General features: G+C 40.4%; 1 protein-coding gene across 1 annotated transcript; it reads right to left on the bottom strand.

Annotated features, from left to right (window-relative positions):
• Positions 1-818: 818 nt before the first annotated feature.
• LOC311105079 (protein yippee-like 3) lies at positions 819-6,137 on the bottom strand. Its single transcript, XM_084147075.1, has 5 exons — positions 5,777-6,137; positions 4,365-4,483; positions 3,447-3,490; positions 1,213-1,321; positions 819-1,079 (listed from the first exon to the last, which is right to left on the bottom strand). The coding sequence occupies exons 2-5, from the start codon at positions 4,479-4,481 to the stop codon at positions 990-992; spliced, it is 360 nt and encodes a 119-aa protein (XP_084003201.1). The 5' UTR covers positions 4,482-4,483; positions 5,777-6,137; the 3' UTR covers positions 819-989.
• Between the last annotated feature and the right edge of the window lie 11,005 nt (positions 6,138-17,142).

Raw genomic sequence — 17,142 nt, forward strand, 5'->3', positions numbered from 1 at the left:
GAGAATGTCAAGAGTGTGCAAAGCTGTCATCAAGGCAAAGGGTGGCTACTTTGAAGAATCTCAAATATAAAATATATTTAAATTTTTCTTTAAACACTTTATTGGCTACTATATGATTCCATATGTGTTATTTCATAGTTTTGATGTCTTCACTATTATTCTACAATGTAGAAAATAGTAAAAAATTAAGAAAAACCCTTGAATGAGTAGGTGTGTCCAAACCTTTGACTGGTACTGTAGATCACACACACACACACACACACACACACACACAGAGTACACGAAAACATTAAGAACACCTGCTCTTTCCATGACAGACTGACCAGGTGAAATCTATGATCCCTTATTGATGTCACTTGTTCAATCAGTGTAGATGAAGACGAGTAGACAGGTTAAAGAAGGACTTCTAAGCATCGAGACAATTGAGACATGGATTGTGTATGTGTGCTATTCAGAGGGTGAATGGGCAAGACAAAATATTTAAGTGCCTTTGAACAGGGTATGGTAGTAGATACCAGGTGCACTGGTTTGTGTCAAGAACTGCAACGCTGCTGGATTTTTTATGCTCAACAGTTTCCTGTGTGTATCAAGAATGGTCCACCACCCAAAGGACATCCAGCCAACTTGAAAACTGTGGGAAGCATTGGAGTCAACATGGGCCAGCATCCCTGTGGAACGCTTTCGACACCTTCTAGAGTCCATGCCCCGACGAACTGAGGCTGTTCTGAGGGAAAAAGGGAGGGGTGCAACTCAATATTAGAAAGGTGTTCCTAATGTTTGGTATACTCAGTGTGTATATATATATATATATATATATATATATATAAAAACAAACATCACATGCTATTCTTGGCAAAGCTGTATGAAGTGACGGAGTGGCAGAGCCGATGGCCCTTACGCAGGGTGAGGGGGCACACTGGCACACATCCAGGCCAGGAAGAACAACGGATGAGGGATGAAAAATCAATGAAAACATCTCCCTTCACCTCTCAGTCCCAGCCGTTGTCCTTTATCATGTGGGACAGCTCAATGATGAACTTTCCCTCCTTGTACTTCTGACTCAACTCAAAGGCCTGCTCCTGTAGAGAGAGAGGGGGGTGATAAGAGGCGGGAGTGCGTAGTAGGACAAGCTTAAAACACATCTACATTGTCTGAGGATGGGGATTTAGGATATTCTTTTAGTTCTTCATTCTTTACAGTGTGCGCGCTTACGTATTTCCAGCCCAGTGTGGTGTGGCAGTTCTCACAGTAGATGTCTGCCACAGCGTGGAGCCCGGTGAGTAGCAGCCTCTCCTCGGCAGGACCACAGCCCACGTTCACCCTGAAAACACCAGGAACAAAAACCACAGGTCAATTACCGCCATGGTTCCCCGCCACAAATGTCTGTTTTGTGACCTGACCTAAACTTATCAGATTTTCTGGTGACCCACCAGATACGCACATATAGTACCAGTCAAAAGTTTGGACACACCTACTCATTCAAGGGTTTTTCTTTATTCTTACTATTTTCTACATTGTAGAATAATAGTGAATACATCAAAACTATGAAATAACACATATGGAATCATGTAGTAACCAAAAAAGTGTTAAACAAATCAAAATATATTTTATATTTGAGATTCTTCAAATAGCCACCCTTTGCCTTGATGACAGCTTTGCACACTCTTGGCATTCTCTCAACCAGCTTCACCTGGAATGCTTTTCCAACAGTCTTGAAGGAGTTCCCACATATGCTGAGAACATGTTGGCTGCTTTTCCTTCACTCTGCCGTCTGACTCATCCCAAACCATCTCAATTGGGTTGAGGTTGGGGGATTGTGGAGGCCAGGTCATCTGATTCAGCACTCCATCACTCTCCTTCTTGGTCAAATAGCCCTTACACAGCCTGGAGGTGTGTGGGGTCATTGTCCTGTTGAAAAACAAATGATAGTCCCACTAAGCCCAAACCAGATGGGATGGCGTATCGCTGCAGAATGCTATGGTAGCCATGCTGGTTAAGTGTGCCTTGAATTCTAAATAAATCACAGACAGTGTCACCAGCAAAGCACCCCCACACCATAACACAACCTCCTCCATGCTTTACGGTGGGAACTACACATGCAGAGATCATCCGTTCACCCACACCGCGTCTCTCAAAGACACGGCGGTTGGAACCAAAAATCTCAAATTTGGACTCCAGACCAAAGGACACATTTCCACCGGTCTAATATCCATTGCTCGTGTTTCTTGGCCCAAGCAGGTCTCTTCTTCTTATTGGTGTCCTTTAGTGGTTTCTTTGCAGCAATTCGACCATGAAGGCCTGATTCACACAGTCCCTTCTGAACAATTGATGTTGAGATGTGTCTGTAACTTGAACTCTGTGAAGCATTTATTTGGGCTGCAATTTCGGAGGCTGGTAATTCTAATGAACTTATCCTCTGCAGCAGAGGTAACTCTGGGTCTTCCATTCCTGTGGCGGTCCTCATGAGAGCCAGTTTCATCATAGCGCTTGATGGTTGTTGCGACTGCACTAGAAGAAACTTTCAAAGTTCTTGAAATGTTCCGTATTGACTGACCTTCATGTCTTAAAGTAATGATGGACTGTCGTTTCTCTTTGCTTATTTGAGCTGTTCTTGCCATAATATGGACTTGGTCTTTTACCAAATAGGGCTATCTTCTGTATACCCCCCTACCTTGTCACAACACCACTGAATGGCTCAAACGCATTAAGAAAGAAAGAAATTCCACAAATTAACTTTTAAGAAGGCACACCTGTTAATTGAAATACATTCCAGGTGACTACCTCATGAAGCTGGTTGAGAGAATGCCAAGAGTGTGCAAAGCTCTCATCAAGGAAAATTGTGGTTATTTGAAGAATCTCAAATATAAAATATATTTTGATTTGTGTAGCACTTTTTTGGGTTACTACATGAATCCATATGTGTTATTTCATAGTTTTGATATATTCACTATTATTCTACAATGAAAAAACTAGTAAAACATAAAGAAAATCCCTTGAATGAGTAGGTGTGTCCAAACTTTTGACTGGTAGTGTATATTTCTTTTTTTGAACAAGAAAGGTGATAATTCTACCCAGAACCTAATATTTAGCCCCAAATCAGGGGGAGTTTGCTATGCACCAGTTGAGAAACGACATGCTAACTATTAAATGCAAACTACAGCAAACAGAAGGTAAATATAAATCAACTAGAATGTGACCTCCACTGTTAGGATAGTGAACTGGCTTCATGGTGCATTGTATGGCTCACAGGACTAGTGTAAACAAAATGAAATGGCATAAGGAGAACCTGGCAGATGCATGATAATTACAGTGTACTGAGGCTTGAGCGGTAACTAAGGTAGCACTGTGTTTTAGGGACTTAAAAGGGATACTACTTTGTTCATTAGTTATGGGTACACTGTGTAGGCTATATGGCCATACACCGGATGACAAGTAAAGATACTCACACAGAGTTGAAGAGGTAGGCACGTCCCTGGCTACCCTGAAAAGACTTGACAAAAAAATATACAAGAGAGAATGAACTCAAATGTGCCACGAAGACAGAGAGAGAGACAATGCAAAACAAATAAATACAAATCAGGAGTTTTAAGGAAAGTGGGACATTGAGGTAACGTTTCCCAGCTTACAATGCAACAGAGGGTTGTGGCTGTTGTTTCTCTTGTTATTACAATGTTATTACTTGTTATTGAAATGTAATTACATTTCACACAGCCAATCAGGAAGCGAAATTATTTTCCAATAGTTTTGTTCTAAACAAAATCACTATTTGTTTGGTTCTGTTATTGTTCCAACCAGCAAAATAAAGCTCTGAACCGGTTCAAACCAAAAAAAAGGAAGCCTAAACACGCACAGGCAAAGATTCTCAACTTGCAGGCAGACGCTGGAATAAGTTTGAGTGATAGAGAGGGTTTTGCATACGCGCTTTGTTGCGTTTTTTGTGGGACTTCAAAAAAATGCCTGGAACGTAAAACAAATGTATGCTTTTAAAATAACGGTTCTGTTCTGGAACAGTATGGATCACTTTCGTTCCCGGTTCCGTTTCTTGAAAAATGTCATTATTTTCCAGTTTTCGGTTCTGTTCCCTGAACCGGTTCCAACCCCTGCAGCCAACACAGGCTTATTATTCAACTATATGGAATTTACATTGCTCAATCTAATATTTATATATTTCTTAATTCCATTCTTTTACTTTTAGATTTGTGTGTATTGTTGTGAATGGTTAGATACTACAGCACTGTTGGAGATAGGAACAAAAGCATTTCGCTACAGCCGCAATAACATCTGCTAAATATGTGTATGTGACCAATAAAATTGTATTTTATTTTATTTAACCCACTAGCCATAAATGGTCCCTGTAGTCTCACCTTGGAGATGAGGTCATCATGGTTGGCCAGGTGTGCTCGGCAGTGAACACAGCTGTACCTGCGGTGGCACGAGTCTAGGTACGCCTGGAACGTCTTAGCCTTCGTCAGCTTCACCATGTCTGAGGAGATAGAGGAAAATAGAGTGACTTAGCGTTTAACAGGAAAACAGGAGAGGAGACAGAGAGGATATTGGGCATTACAGGGGCTCATAATGCTAGGCTACTCCTAAATGTGATTGTAGTAAACCCTAAACTTCACTATTTGTGTAGTGTAGTAACTATGAGAAAATGCCATTTTGTAAGCGTATTTGCCAAATAGGGTTAGGCAAAGTTGGGTAAACAACACAAACACAAAGAGCAACATATGATTACCATGGCTTTCAAATGAAAACTGGAAAAATAAAATGCAAATGTAAGAAACAAGTTCAATAACTTTTGGCTGTCTGTCCAACATTATATAAAAGTAATGCCAGCATTGTAGAAAACGTATGCACTCAAATGTTAATTTCCTCTCCATTTAGGCATGACAGGTCACACCTTGTCATGGTACAAGTACAAGAGTGTCACAAAAAATGTCAGAAGGAATATGAATCACACAATAATGAACTAACTGTATTATTAGGAGTGGGAAACAGGTCTGGGCACATATTAGTGACTTTATTTTATGCATGTCTAATGACTGTAAATCGCTTTGGATAAAAGCGTCTGCTAAATGGCATATTATTATTATTATTAATTCGCAGCTCACTTCCTGGTACAATTACAGCAGGGTCCGTGCCATCAAGCGATCCTCCGTGCTATCCACGATCATTGGAACGTCCCTACCCCATTGAAGTTTACATTTTAAATGATTTAAGTAAGGGTTAAGGTTAGGGGTTACATTTTGGGTTGAGACGTCGCAAGGATCCCGATAACGCTGACCATTGCACCAGACAGAACACAACATGCATTGACCTACTTAACTGTACCAGCTAAACCCGACTATGTATGGTCAGAGTCAGTAGCGCTCCATAGATGGATGGGACAATTAGTTCATTTTTTACTCAAAAGTCTTGGGTCATTTAAAACGGTTAAATGCCCATGTGCAATTAGCACGCCAGTAATTTTGCTGACCTGCTAACGTTAGCTGACTCGTTCCACATTCTGACAAAGACAACAGCTAACGTTAGCTAACTACTTAGGTAGCTAGCCAAGAATTCCCCAAAACGATTGCTACAGTGAATTATTCATCGTCAGTCTTCCACTCTAGCTAGCTATCGTGAGTGACGTTAGCTTGCTAGCTAGCAACTGAACCATAATCTGGGTTTACAGGAGACGTTGAATATGTTTACTGTAAACCAGCCATTTCAGGCTCAGCTAGCAACATGGAAGGAAATACAAGCGCAAGAGAAAATAGCTCTGGACTGGACTCACCTAACGTAGTTATCGGATTTTCAGTGGAAGACCTAATTTTAACGAAGATATGACCAGCAAACTACCGTTGGGTAGGTCAACTGAGATGCATCAGTAAATTGCTCAATCGTCTAGGGGATAGCTTGTTGGGTCACTTTTTCAGCAAGAAACCATCGGACGAATGGATCCAAACAAACAAGAAGAATCGTGGTGCAGATTTGCCTTGCAGCTGTTCTCTCTCGGTCTCTCACACTTGACAACAGGAACAAGTTTTTCTCTGAGATGAAACAGTTTCGTGTATGTTGTAGTTAAAATATTAAAAGAACTATAGCTACTCCCACTAAGTTTTTTGTAGATAGGATATTTTCGTGGTGCAGGGACAAACTTGCAATATTATTCGGGGTTTGTTTACAACGCTGGTTAAGGAGGCGGTACCAAATACGTCACCAGCTACAAAACAAATCCCCGACGACCAATGGGAATCGTCAGATTGACTGGCAGAATATAGGTCAGCCAATTAGGTTGAATTCTTACTCGTATCTATGCGGGGATTCGATTAATATCAATGTAGGCGTGTTTTGCACTGGTTGAAAGTTTATTGCATTCGATTCCCGGGCGTGGTTGTGAGCCATGTTTCTGAAGCCTGGATAATGCTGCCTTGTTGATAACATAACGAAGCGGTGCAGATTTGTTCGATTTGAGCAGGGCGCTACTCTCTCACCCAGTCACGTGACGGGCAATAGGCCGGTTTAACCCGGGCCATTTTAATAACACCCCATACAGAACCAATCAGTCGATATAATCGAGAACAATCTTCAGAAATCACGCGATATGAATCAGACAGTGGAGCGCCGCCTGACCCACTAGTTGTTCAGAAGGTTCAAATCGTTGTGTACATGTACTGTATTGACAATGACACAATAACGCGAGATCACATTTCCAGCATGGCCGAAAACCAGACCTCGCTTGCCTGCCATAGGAAGCAAAATGGTAATTAATAAATAATGAGTGAGCATTGCATTTGCAGTACCTTAATTAATAAAAACATTTCAAACGTAAAACGTCAACTCGTGGCCCAGCTGGCTTCTGGTTTACCCGATTAGACAACAATCACCACATTGCTAGCCCGCGGGCGCGTTCATTGCTAGGCTGCGGTTGCAGGTCGACACGGGTGCGTTCCAGGTGGACTTCATTGCTTCTTAATTTATGGGTGTATTACAAAGTTTGGATAGTTAACATAACACATTAGCATAATTAGTTCAGATTATTTGATGATTTATTGGCCTCTACTTTTATTGAATTTTTTACAAATCCCAAATCACTATTGGAGAGCTTACCACTGTTCCTGTACAGCTACCATCCTGTAGGTTTTTGCTCCAAACCCAGTAGTAACTAACGTGATTCAGCTTATCAACCAGTTAGTTAGGTGTGCTAGATAAGGGTTTGAAGAAAAACCTACACTCCCAATCAAACCCAGAATCCTATACTGGATTTCTCAAGATTTCCAACACAATTCAACGAGACAAGATTTGGAAGGATGGCCATACAAGGCTAGTGTTGAACATATCAACCAACCACATATTGGTGGTGTTCCTGCCTGATTACGTTGAAGACGTTGCATTGCATCAACCAATGGTTGTGCGCCATGTCATCGACTGTGTGGCATTACACTGCTATATCATATTATGTGATTAGCTGATATGTTAAACACCTATCCAAGCTTTGCGAGATCTGGCAGCCGTCTGCAACATAGTCAAGCAGGAATGCGACCCATATGGTATAGCAATCTATTTCCTGACTGCGCAGTCAATGACATTGCATGCAAATGACGTGCTATGCAACTATTGGTTGCATTATATGCAATTTGGTCAGGGCCTGGAACATGATCCTCATCTAGCTGAATCAGGTATGTTAGGTTCGGGTTGGACTGAATACCCACAGGAGGGTAGATCTCCAGGAAGAGGGTTAGGTAGCTCTGTTGTAACCTATGTAAGTACTAGGTCGTATTTATTGGTGTGGACCGTAGCAAAACTCCCTTGCAATGAAAAACTAAAGTTCAGGTAGTCCCTAGGCAGTTTCAGTCCGTTTTCATTCTGTTTGGTGCCTAGTGAATACGACCCTATACTGCCTCCAACCAAGTCCCAGGCTTTTGTGGGCACACTGCCTCACGACGGCTCATTTGCAGTTCTATAGTTTCAGTTTTGTTTTTGTATAGAGAGCAGTCTCGCGCATTGGTCGTTAACCGATGGCCGACCCAGATTGTACTTTATGAATTCAGAAAGACTGCCACTGCTCACAGGAAAGATCAAAAGGAATGATGTGACGGACTGGTCGTGGTCTCCCATCTCGCGTAGTGTCTTTAGATTGTTCTGTTACACTGGTCGCAGCAAGACTATTCCATGGCTATTCTGAAAGTTCTAATAGAGGAGTCGAATAATAGAACACCAATACTAGCCATGGTAGGGATTGTAATAATAAAGCACATTTATAGTAGGTATAGTATTTTATAAAGGGAAAAGACGGTATTACAAGAAAATATAACAAGCTAAATAATACAGTCGTGGTCAAAAGTTTTGAGAATGACACAAATACTAATTTTCACAAAGTCTGCTGCCTCAGTTTTGATTATGGCAATTTGCATATACTCCAGAATGTCATGAAGAGTGATCAGATTAATTGAAATTAATTGCAAAGTCCCTCTTTGCCATGAAAATGAACTGAATCCCAAAAAAACATTTCCACTGCATTTCAGCCCTGCCACAAAAGGACCAGCTGCCATCATGTCAGTGATTCTCTTGTTAACACAGGTGAGAGTGTTGACGAGGACAAGGCTGGAGATCACTCTGTCATGCTGATTGAGTTAAAATAACAGACTGGAAGCTTTAAAAGGAGGGTGGTGCTTGAAATCATTGTTCTTCCTCTGTTAACCATGGTTACCTGCAAGGAAACACGTGCAGTCATCATTGCTTTGCACAAAAAGGGCTTCACAGGCAAAGATATTCCTGCTAGTAAGATTGCACCTAAATCAACAATTTTTCGGATCATCAAGAACTTCAAGGAGAGAGGTTCAATTGTTGTGAAGAAGGCGTCAGGGCGCCCAAGAAAGTCCAGCAAGTGCCAGGACCGTCTCCTAAAGTTGATTCAGCAGTGGGATCGGGGCACCACCAGTGCAGAGCTTGCTCAGGAATGGCAGCAGGCAGGTGTGAGTGCATCTGCACGCACAGTGAGGCAAATACTTTTGGAGGATGGCCTGGTGTCAAGAAGGGCAGCAAAGAAGCCACTTCTCTCCAGGAAAAACATCAGGGACAGACTGATATTCTGCAAAAGGTACAGGTATTGGACTGCTGAGGACTGGGGTAAAGTCATTTTCTCAGATGAATCCCCTTTCCGATTGTTTGGGGCATCCGGAAAACACCTTGTCCGGAGAAGACAAGGTGAGCGCTACCATCAGTCCTGTGTCATGCCAACAGTAAAGCATCCTGAGACCATTCATGTGTGGGGTTGCTTCTCAGCCAAGAGAGTGGGCTCACTCACAATTTTGCCTAAGAATACAGCCATGAATAAAGAATGGTACCAACACATCCTCAGAGAGAAACTTCTCCCAACCATCCAAGAACAGTTTGGTGACGACCAATGCCTTTTCCAGCATGATGTAGCACCTTGCCATAAGGCAAAAGTGATAACTAAGTGGCTCGGGGAACAAAGCATCAACATTTTGGGTCCATGGCCAGGAAACTCCCCAGACCTTAATCCCATTGAGAACTTGTGGTCGATCCTCAAGAGGCAGGTAGACAAACAAAACCCCACAAATTCTGACAAGCTCCAAGCATTGATTATGCAAGAATGGGCTGCCATCAGTCAGGATGTGGCCCAGAAATTAGTTGACAGCATGCCAGGGCGGATTGCAGAGGTCTTGAAAATGAAGGGTCAACATTGTAAATATTGACTCTTTGCATAAACTTAATGTAATTGTCAATGAAAGCCTTTGACACTTATGGAATGCTTGTAATTATACTTCAGTATACCATAGTAACATCTGACAAAAATATCTCATAACACTGAAGCAGCGAACTTTGTGAAGACCAATACTTGTGTCATTCTCAACTTTTGACCACGACTGTACATCTTCAAATGCAACTAAATTAGAACACAAGTACTCAATCAACATAGTGGAGATAAAAACATAGCAAACAGAAGACATAGAAGGCACAGTATGTGGGTATGTGTGGATGAATTGTGATGGAAGGTGTGGTGTGTGTTTTTGTGTTTGAATAAGTGTGGCTTTAAGTGATTGAGAAAGGAAATGGTTGCATATCCTAGAACCAACGTGTGTTTGTGAGCAGGGGTTGTGAGAGAGCTTTCAATTTTGTGCAGATGAGGGATATACATAAGATGTAATATATATATTTTTTTATTGTCCTATCATGATGGAACGATCCCCAACCCTATATCCTAGACACCCACCTGAGCGACCCATACACCAAAGAGAAGTCCCCATCTGTTTTATGGACCTGCTGTGAGTTGACTATATGCAGCCAAAACAGAAAAATAAATGCGGTCAGAGACCTACTTGAGCAGCACCGCCCCCTCAAGATTCTGAGCCTGCCTGGCAGGGTTGGTCCTACAAAGCCAGAGCCCCCTGATGGGAGAGCATAATATACAAGGAAATTCTCAAAGCTGCTAATGAGAACCTTGACGAACTTGTACCTAGCCGGTGGGGATTCCGGTGGGGTACCCCCACCCAGGTAGTGGCAGTGCTGGCAACACTGGCTGCAGTAATCCATGGGGAGGGGGTCACACTCGGACAATCAGAGAGGGGGCTTATCATTGTGGCCCAGGTGGCACAAAATAATCAAAGGTCTGACTGCACGGAGATGCTTGGGAAAAATGGTTACAAGTGTTTGTGTCTCAGGTGAAGAGAGTGGATCTGATCTCCATCACCTAGGACTTGACATAGATTAAATAGATTAATAAAATCTCACATTGTTGTTAATTTTTGCTCAATCTTGCATGCTTTCTCAAACAGCTGTAACTGTATATGCATTCGTAAATCAGGTCCTTTCTTGAGTTGGGCTCTGGGATGTATCAACCGTTGAGCATCTGATTTTATGGTTGATTGTGGAGGAAAGGGGTTGAGTGTGTTAGAGTATGTGCGTGTGTGTTTATCCCACATCTGTTGCAAGGGGGTAAGGATGTTAGGGAGAATATAGGATGAACCACAATAATTGTTTGCAAAAATAATAATTGCTTGTCAAAAATGAAATGTAATACAATGGCAATCCGGGTTATAGGTTAAAATCCTACGCATGAACTGCCGACATTATTACGCATATTAATTGATAATGCTGGAAAATAAGATATGCAAGATATTTGAATAGATATATTTTTTTAAATAGCTATATATATATATATATATTTATTGAGGTGAGAGCATTGGAAATGGTTTTGGCGGTTGACCTGCTTCTGTTTTGTGGGTGGCACTGTGGGCTGTTTTCGATGGATGGGTCCTGGCCTCTCGGGGGCCTAGGAATCCGGAGGGACGGGGGTGGTATGCCGATCACTGGGATGACGGCTCCGACGGGGAGGGGCATTAGCGGGGGAATTAGTGGAGAACAATTGGAGGGTTACTTAGTAGCAATGCAAATATCATTTTACAGCTATATGGACACTCAATCACTATGGTATTTTTTATGGGTAAATTTACAAACATATATAATGATAAATAGTTTTGAAACTTATCTCCTGAGTGGCGCAGTGGTCTAAGGCACTGCATCGCAGTGCTAACTGTGCCACTAGAGATCCTGGTTCGAATCCAGGCTCTGTCGCAGCCGGCCGCGACCGGGAGACTCATGGGCGGCGCACAATTGGCCCAGGGTAGGGGAGGGAATGGCCGGCAGGGATGTAGCTAAGTTGATAGAGCATGGCGTTTGCAACGCCAGGGTTGTGGGTTCGATTCCCACGGGGGGCCAGTATAAAAAAATATATATATATGTATTCACTGACTGTAAGTTGCTCTGGATAAGAGCGTCTGCTAAATGACTAAAATGTAAATGTAAACTTGTATCTCATTATGGTATATGGTGAAATAAGTATAACCAGTTATAATTGTAATGGCTTAGCAGATAATAACAAAAGAAGAACAATATTTACATGGCTCAAAGAGAAGGAATATAATATCTATTGTTTACAGGAAACTCATTCAACAATTCTAGATGAAGTTGTGTGGAAAAAGGAATGGGGGGGGGGGGGCGAAATATACTTCTCCCATGGGCAAAGAAACTCTAAACGGGTGATGATATTAATTAACAGTAATTTCGATCCGAATGTGCAAATTGTCCAAACAAATACGCTAGGTAGATGGATTATTTTAAATATGTTATTGGACCATAAACAGATATGGCTCATTAACCTTTACGGACCAAGTAATGATGATCCACACTTCTTTGACAATATATATAATAAATTATCAGACATGCAAGCAATTCAAGACTCTATTATTATGGTGGGAGATTATAATACCGTTTTAAATAGCTCAATGGACCGTAAAGGAAATCACACTACAAACAATCAACCTCATGCTCTTAAGGAAATCATGAATGTCATGGATACATTAGAACTAGTAGATATATGGGGGCGGCAGGTTGCTTAGTGGTTAAGAGCGTTGTGCCAGTAACCGAAAGGTCGCTGGTTCTAATCCCCGAGCTGACTAGGTGAAAAATCTGTCGATGTGCCCTTGAGCAAGGCACTTAACCCTAATTGCTCCTGTAAGTCACTCTGGATAAGAGCGTCTGCTAAATTACAAAAAAATAAATCATAATAATAATAATATATGGAGGCTTAAATATCCTGATCTAGTGAGATATACATGGCGGGGACTCAATCAAGCTAGTCGTCTTGACTTCTTTCTTATGTCATTCTCGTTGGCACCAAAAGTTTAAAAAAGTGTTGATAGGGGACAGAATGTGGTCGGACCATCATATAATTGGCATATACATTACTCTTACTGAATTTCCACATGGGCGAGGATATTGGAAATTTAATCAAAGCCTATTGGATGATAACTTGTTTTTAACTAGGACAGAGGAATTTATAACTGATTTTTTCCGACATAACATAGGTACAGCAAATCCCCTTATTGTATGGGACACCTTTAAATGTGCCTTTAGAGGCCATGCAATTCAGTACTCAACAAAAGCAATTTAGGTCAAAAGAGTCCATACTAACTAAGGAAATAGAAGGTCTAACAGAACTAATAGATAGCAATAAAAACTGTAACATAGAGGCTCAGAATAAATTAGAGGAAAAACCAAAAGAAATGGAGAAACTTATTCAAGAAAGATCAAGTGTAATATATAATAAAAATAAAGCAAACTGGATGGAATATGGGGGAAAATGCTACAGCATAGGAATGCTACCAAAAAGAATTGACTGAAACTGGTTACAAATGACGGAGTCACCCATGATTCAACAAATTATATTTTGAAGGAGGAAACAAAGTACTTTAAGCATATGTTTTCGTTTCAGTCGCCTCCATCTCCTCTAACTGAAGCTAATTGTAGAGATTTTTTTCTATTGATAATGTCAAATTAACAGCCATACAGAAAGACTCATGTGATGGTGAAATTACAGAGGAGGAACGTCTGGATGCAATTAAAGTCCGGGAAAACTCCAGGGTTGGATGGCATACCAGTCGAGGTATACCAAACCTTTTTTGATATACTCAGAGGACCATTATTAGCATGTTTTAACCACTCCTATGTAAATGGTAGATTATCAGACACTCAAGAAGAAGGTCTGATTTCATTATTACTGAAACAGGATACAAGTGGAAAATACAAAGATCCAGTTCATTTTTAAAATTGGAGGCCCCTTACACTTCAGTGTTGTGATGCAAAAATTCTAGCAAAATGTATAGCTCATAGAATTTAAAAGGTATTGTCCGACATTATTCATTCTAATCAGACAGGTTTTTTACATGGAAGATACATTGGAGATAATATAAGGCAAGTACTGGAAACAATAGAACACTAAGAAAAATCTGGGAAACCAGGCCTGCTATTCATAGATGACTTCGAAAAGGCATTTGATAAGTACGACTGTGGTTTAAATATAAATGCCTGGAGCATTTCAATTTTGGAGTATCTCTTATGAAATGGGTTAAACTCATCTATAATTACCCTTGGTATAAAATAGTAAATAATGGCTATTTCTCAAAGTTTTAAACTGTCAAGATGAGTGAAACAAGGTTGTCCACTATCGGCATATCTATTTATTATGGCCATCGAGATGTTAGCTATTTAAACAGATCCAACAATAATATCAAAGGATTAGAAATCCAGGGCTTAAAAACAAAAGTGTCATTGATTCATGTTTTCTTTTAAATCCACAACTTGAATCCCTCCACAGCCTCATAGAGGATCTAGATACATTTTCTAACCTCTCTGGATTACAACCAAATTATGATAAATGTACTATATTACGTATTGGATCACTAAAAAATTAAAATGTTACATTACCATGTAGTTTACCAATAAAATGGTCTGATGGTGATGTGGATATACTCGGAATACATATCCCAAAATAAATAAATGATCTCACTCCAATACATTTTAATAGAAAGTTAGCAAATATAGATAAGATCTTGCTACCATGGAAAGGTAAATACCTGTCAATTTGTGGAAAAATCACCTTGATTAACTCTTTAGTATTATCCCAGTTTACCTATTTGCTTATGGTCTTGCCTACGCCTAGCGAACAGTTTCTTAAATTATATGAGAAAATAATATTCCATTTTATTTGGAACGGCAAGCCACACAAAATTCATCGGGCCTATTTATATAATGAATATGAATTCGGAGGACAGAAATGATTAAATATTAAAGCATTAGACCTATCACTAAAAGCTTCAGTCATTCAAAAGTTATACTTAAATCCGAACAAATTAGTAAGATTGTCTCACCCAATATTCAAGAATGGCCCCTTTCTCTTTATTCAGATTACAACCTCACAATTTCAGTTATTTGAAAAGGAAATCATCTCCCAAATATCACTATTTCTAAAACAAGCCATCGAAAGTTGGTTGCAATTTCAATGTAATCCTCCAGATACGACAGAACAAATAATGCAACAAATATTGTGGTTAAACTCAAATATACTAATTAATAAAAAACATTTTTCTTTTGACAAAATGTTTAAAAAAGGTATAATCTTCGTAAATTATATCATTGGTAGGACTGGTGGAGTTGTGTCGCACATGCAGCTAACAAAAACATATGGAAATGTCTGCTCTACCCAAAATTACAACCAAATAATTGCAGCATTACCGCAAAAATGTAAGAGGAAAGTGGAAAGGGGAAAATGTAAGGAACATGTCTGTCAGCTTTGCATTAAAGAACGTAATTGGTTAAAGAAAACTGTGATAAATAACAAAGTATTCCAGTTTAATTTAAGGACCAAAGGATTGACAGCCGTCCCATATACAGTGGGGGGAAAAAGTATTTAGTCAGCCACCAATTGTGCAAGTTCTCCCACTTAAAAAGATGAGGCCTGTAATTTTCATCATGGGTACAAAATGAGAAAAAAAAATCCAGAAAATCACATTGTAGGATTTTTTATGAATTTATTTGCAAATTATGGTGGAAAATAAGTATTTGGTCAATAACAAAAGTTTCTCAATACTTTGTTATATACCCTTTGTTGGCAATGACACAGGTCAAACGTTTTCTGTAAGTCTTCACAAGGTTTTCACACACTGTTGCTGGTATTTTGGCCCATTCCTCCATGCAGATCTCCTCTAGAGCAGTGATGTTTTGGGGCTGTCGCTGGGCAACATGGACTTTCAACTCCCTCCAAAGATTTTCTATGGGGTTGAGATCTGGAGACTGGCTAGGCCACTCCAGTTGCCCGGGCGGTGTGTTTGGGAAGCCACTCCTTTGTTGCCCGGGCGGTGTGTTTGGGATCATTGTCATGCTGAAAGACCCAGCCACGTTTCATCTTCAATGCCCTTGCTGATGGAAGGAGGTTTTCACTCAAAATCTCACGATACATGGCCCCATTCATTCTTTCCTTTACACGGATCAGTCGTCCTGGTCCCTTTGCAGAAAAACAGCCCCAAAGCATGATGTTTCCACCCCCATGCTTCACAGTAGGTATGGTGTTCTTTGGATGCAACTCAGCATTGTTTGTCCTCCAGTCACGACAAGTTGAGTTTTTACCAAAAAGTTATATTTTGGTTTCATCTGACCATATGACATTCTCCCAATCCTCTTCTGGATCATCCAAATGCACTCTAGCAAACTTCAGACGGGCCTGGACATGTACTGGCTTAAGCAGGGGGACACGTCTGGCACTACAGGATTTGAGTCCCTGGCGGCGTAGTGTGTTACTGATGGTAGGTCTGTGAGAGCCAGAAATCTTGCTTGGTTGTAGGTGACCAAATACTTATTTTCCACCATAATTTGCAAATAAATTCATTACAAATCCTACAATGTGATTTTCTGGATTTTTTTTCCTCAATTTGTCTGTCATAGTTGACGTGTACCTATGATGAAAATTACAGGCCTCTCTCATCTTTTTAAGTGGGAGAACTTGCACAATTGGTGGCTGACTAAATACTTTTTTTCCCCACTGTACTTGCTACATTACATAATAACTCATAACTGTAGGACTATTAAATGTAGGCCTACTAATAAAGCCACTGTTAGATGGGCATACCATCATAAAGACACCAACAAAAATGAAAACAATGGAGCAAAATGCAACTCTAGGGGAAATGATTGTTCTAAAAACAGAATGAAATCATTATACATGAAAAACTAAACCAAACCTTGTTGGTCTCAATATTTATTTATATAACCATGTTGCCACTGCCATTATTTACACCCCAAAATAAAAATACATATTTATCCCACCATGTATATCAAACTTTATTAGACGATTAGAAAATTACATTAGCTAAAGGTCTGACTTGTACTCAACTCTCAAGTCTGATATTCTTATCTAGATTTAGATGAACCAGTCCAGTGCCCTGTGTTTCCAGCTCTTATTCATTGTAGCTGCTGCGTGCGTCACAGAAGCCCTATTTCTCCGAAGTCTAAAGGACAAGGTCTTAATCTTTTACCACGTCTCTAAAGAGTTGTGTTTGAATTCATCCACTTATTCCATTAACCTATTTTTTATACTGCATGCAACACACAGTGAACCAGGTCAGGAAAGTGCAGCCTTTGTTTCCCACTGGGACCGGACTGGCTGGTAGATTATTGTTAAGAATCGTGAGCAGACTTTGACCATGGCCTGGGCTGAGAGAATTAGGAATTGAAGCAAGTAAATACTGTGTGTTGGAAGCCGTTATTTTCCGGTGGTATAAACAAATGGAGGCTGGTCTTGAG

Source organism: Coregonus lavaretus (assembly GCF_964263955.1).
Source record: "Coregonus lavaretus genome assembly, chromosome: 2".
Lineage (NCBI taxonomy): Eukaryota > Metazoa > Chordata > Actinopteri > Salmoniformes > Salmonidae > Coregonus > Coregonus lavaretus.

What these genes read in the sequence shown, in the direction of transcription:
- LOC311105079 (XM_084147075.1), bottom strand. Translation starts at nt 4,481, where the DNA reads ATGGTGAAGCTGACGAAGGCTAAGACGTTCCAGGCGTACCTAGACTCG. An exon ending in GCCTACCTCTTCAACTCTGT is followed by an intron (nt 1,322 to 3,446) that starts GTGAGTATCTTT and finishes TGGTGTTTTCAG; the next exon opens with GGTGAACGTGGGCTGTGGTC. An exon ending in CCACACTGGGCTGGAAATAC is followed by an intron (nt 1,080 to 1,212) that starts GTAAGCGCGCAC and finishes CTCTCTCTACAG; the next exon opens with GAGCAGGCCTTTGAGTTGAG.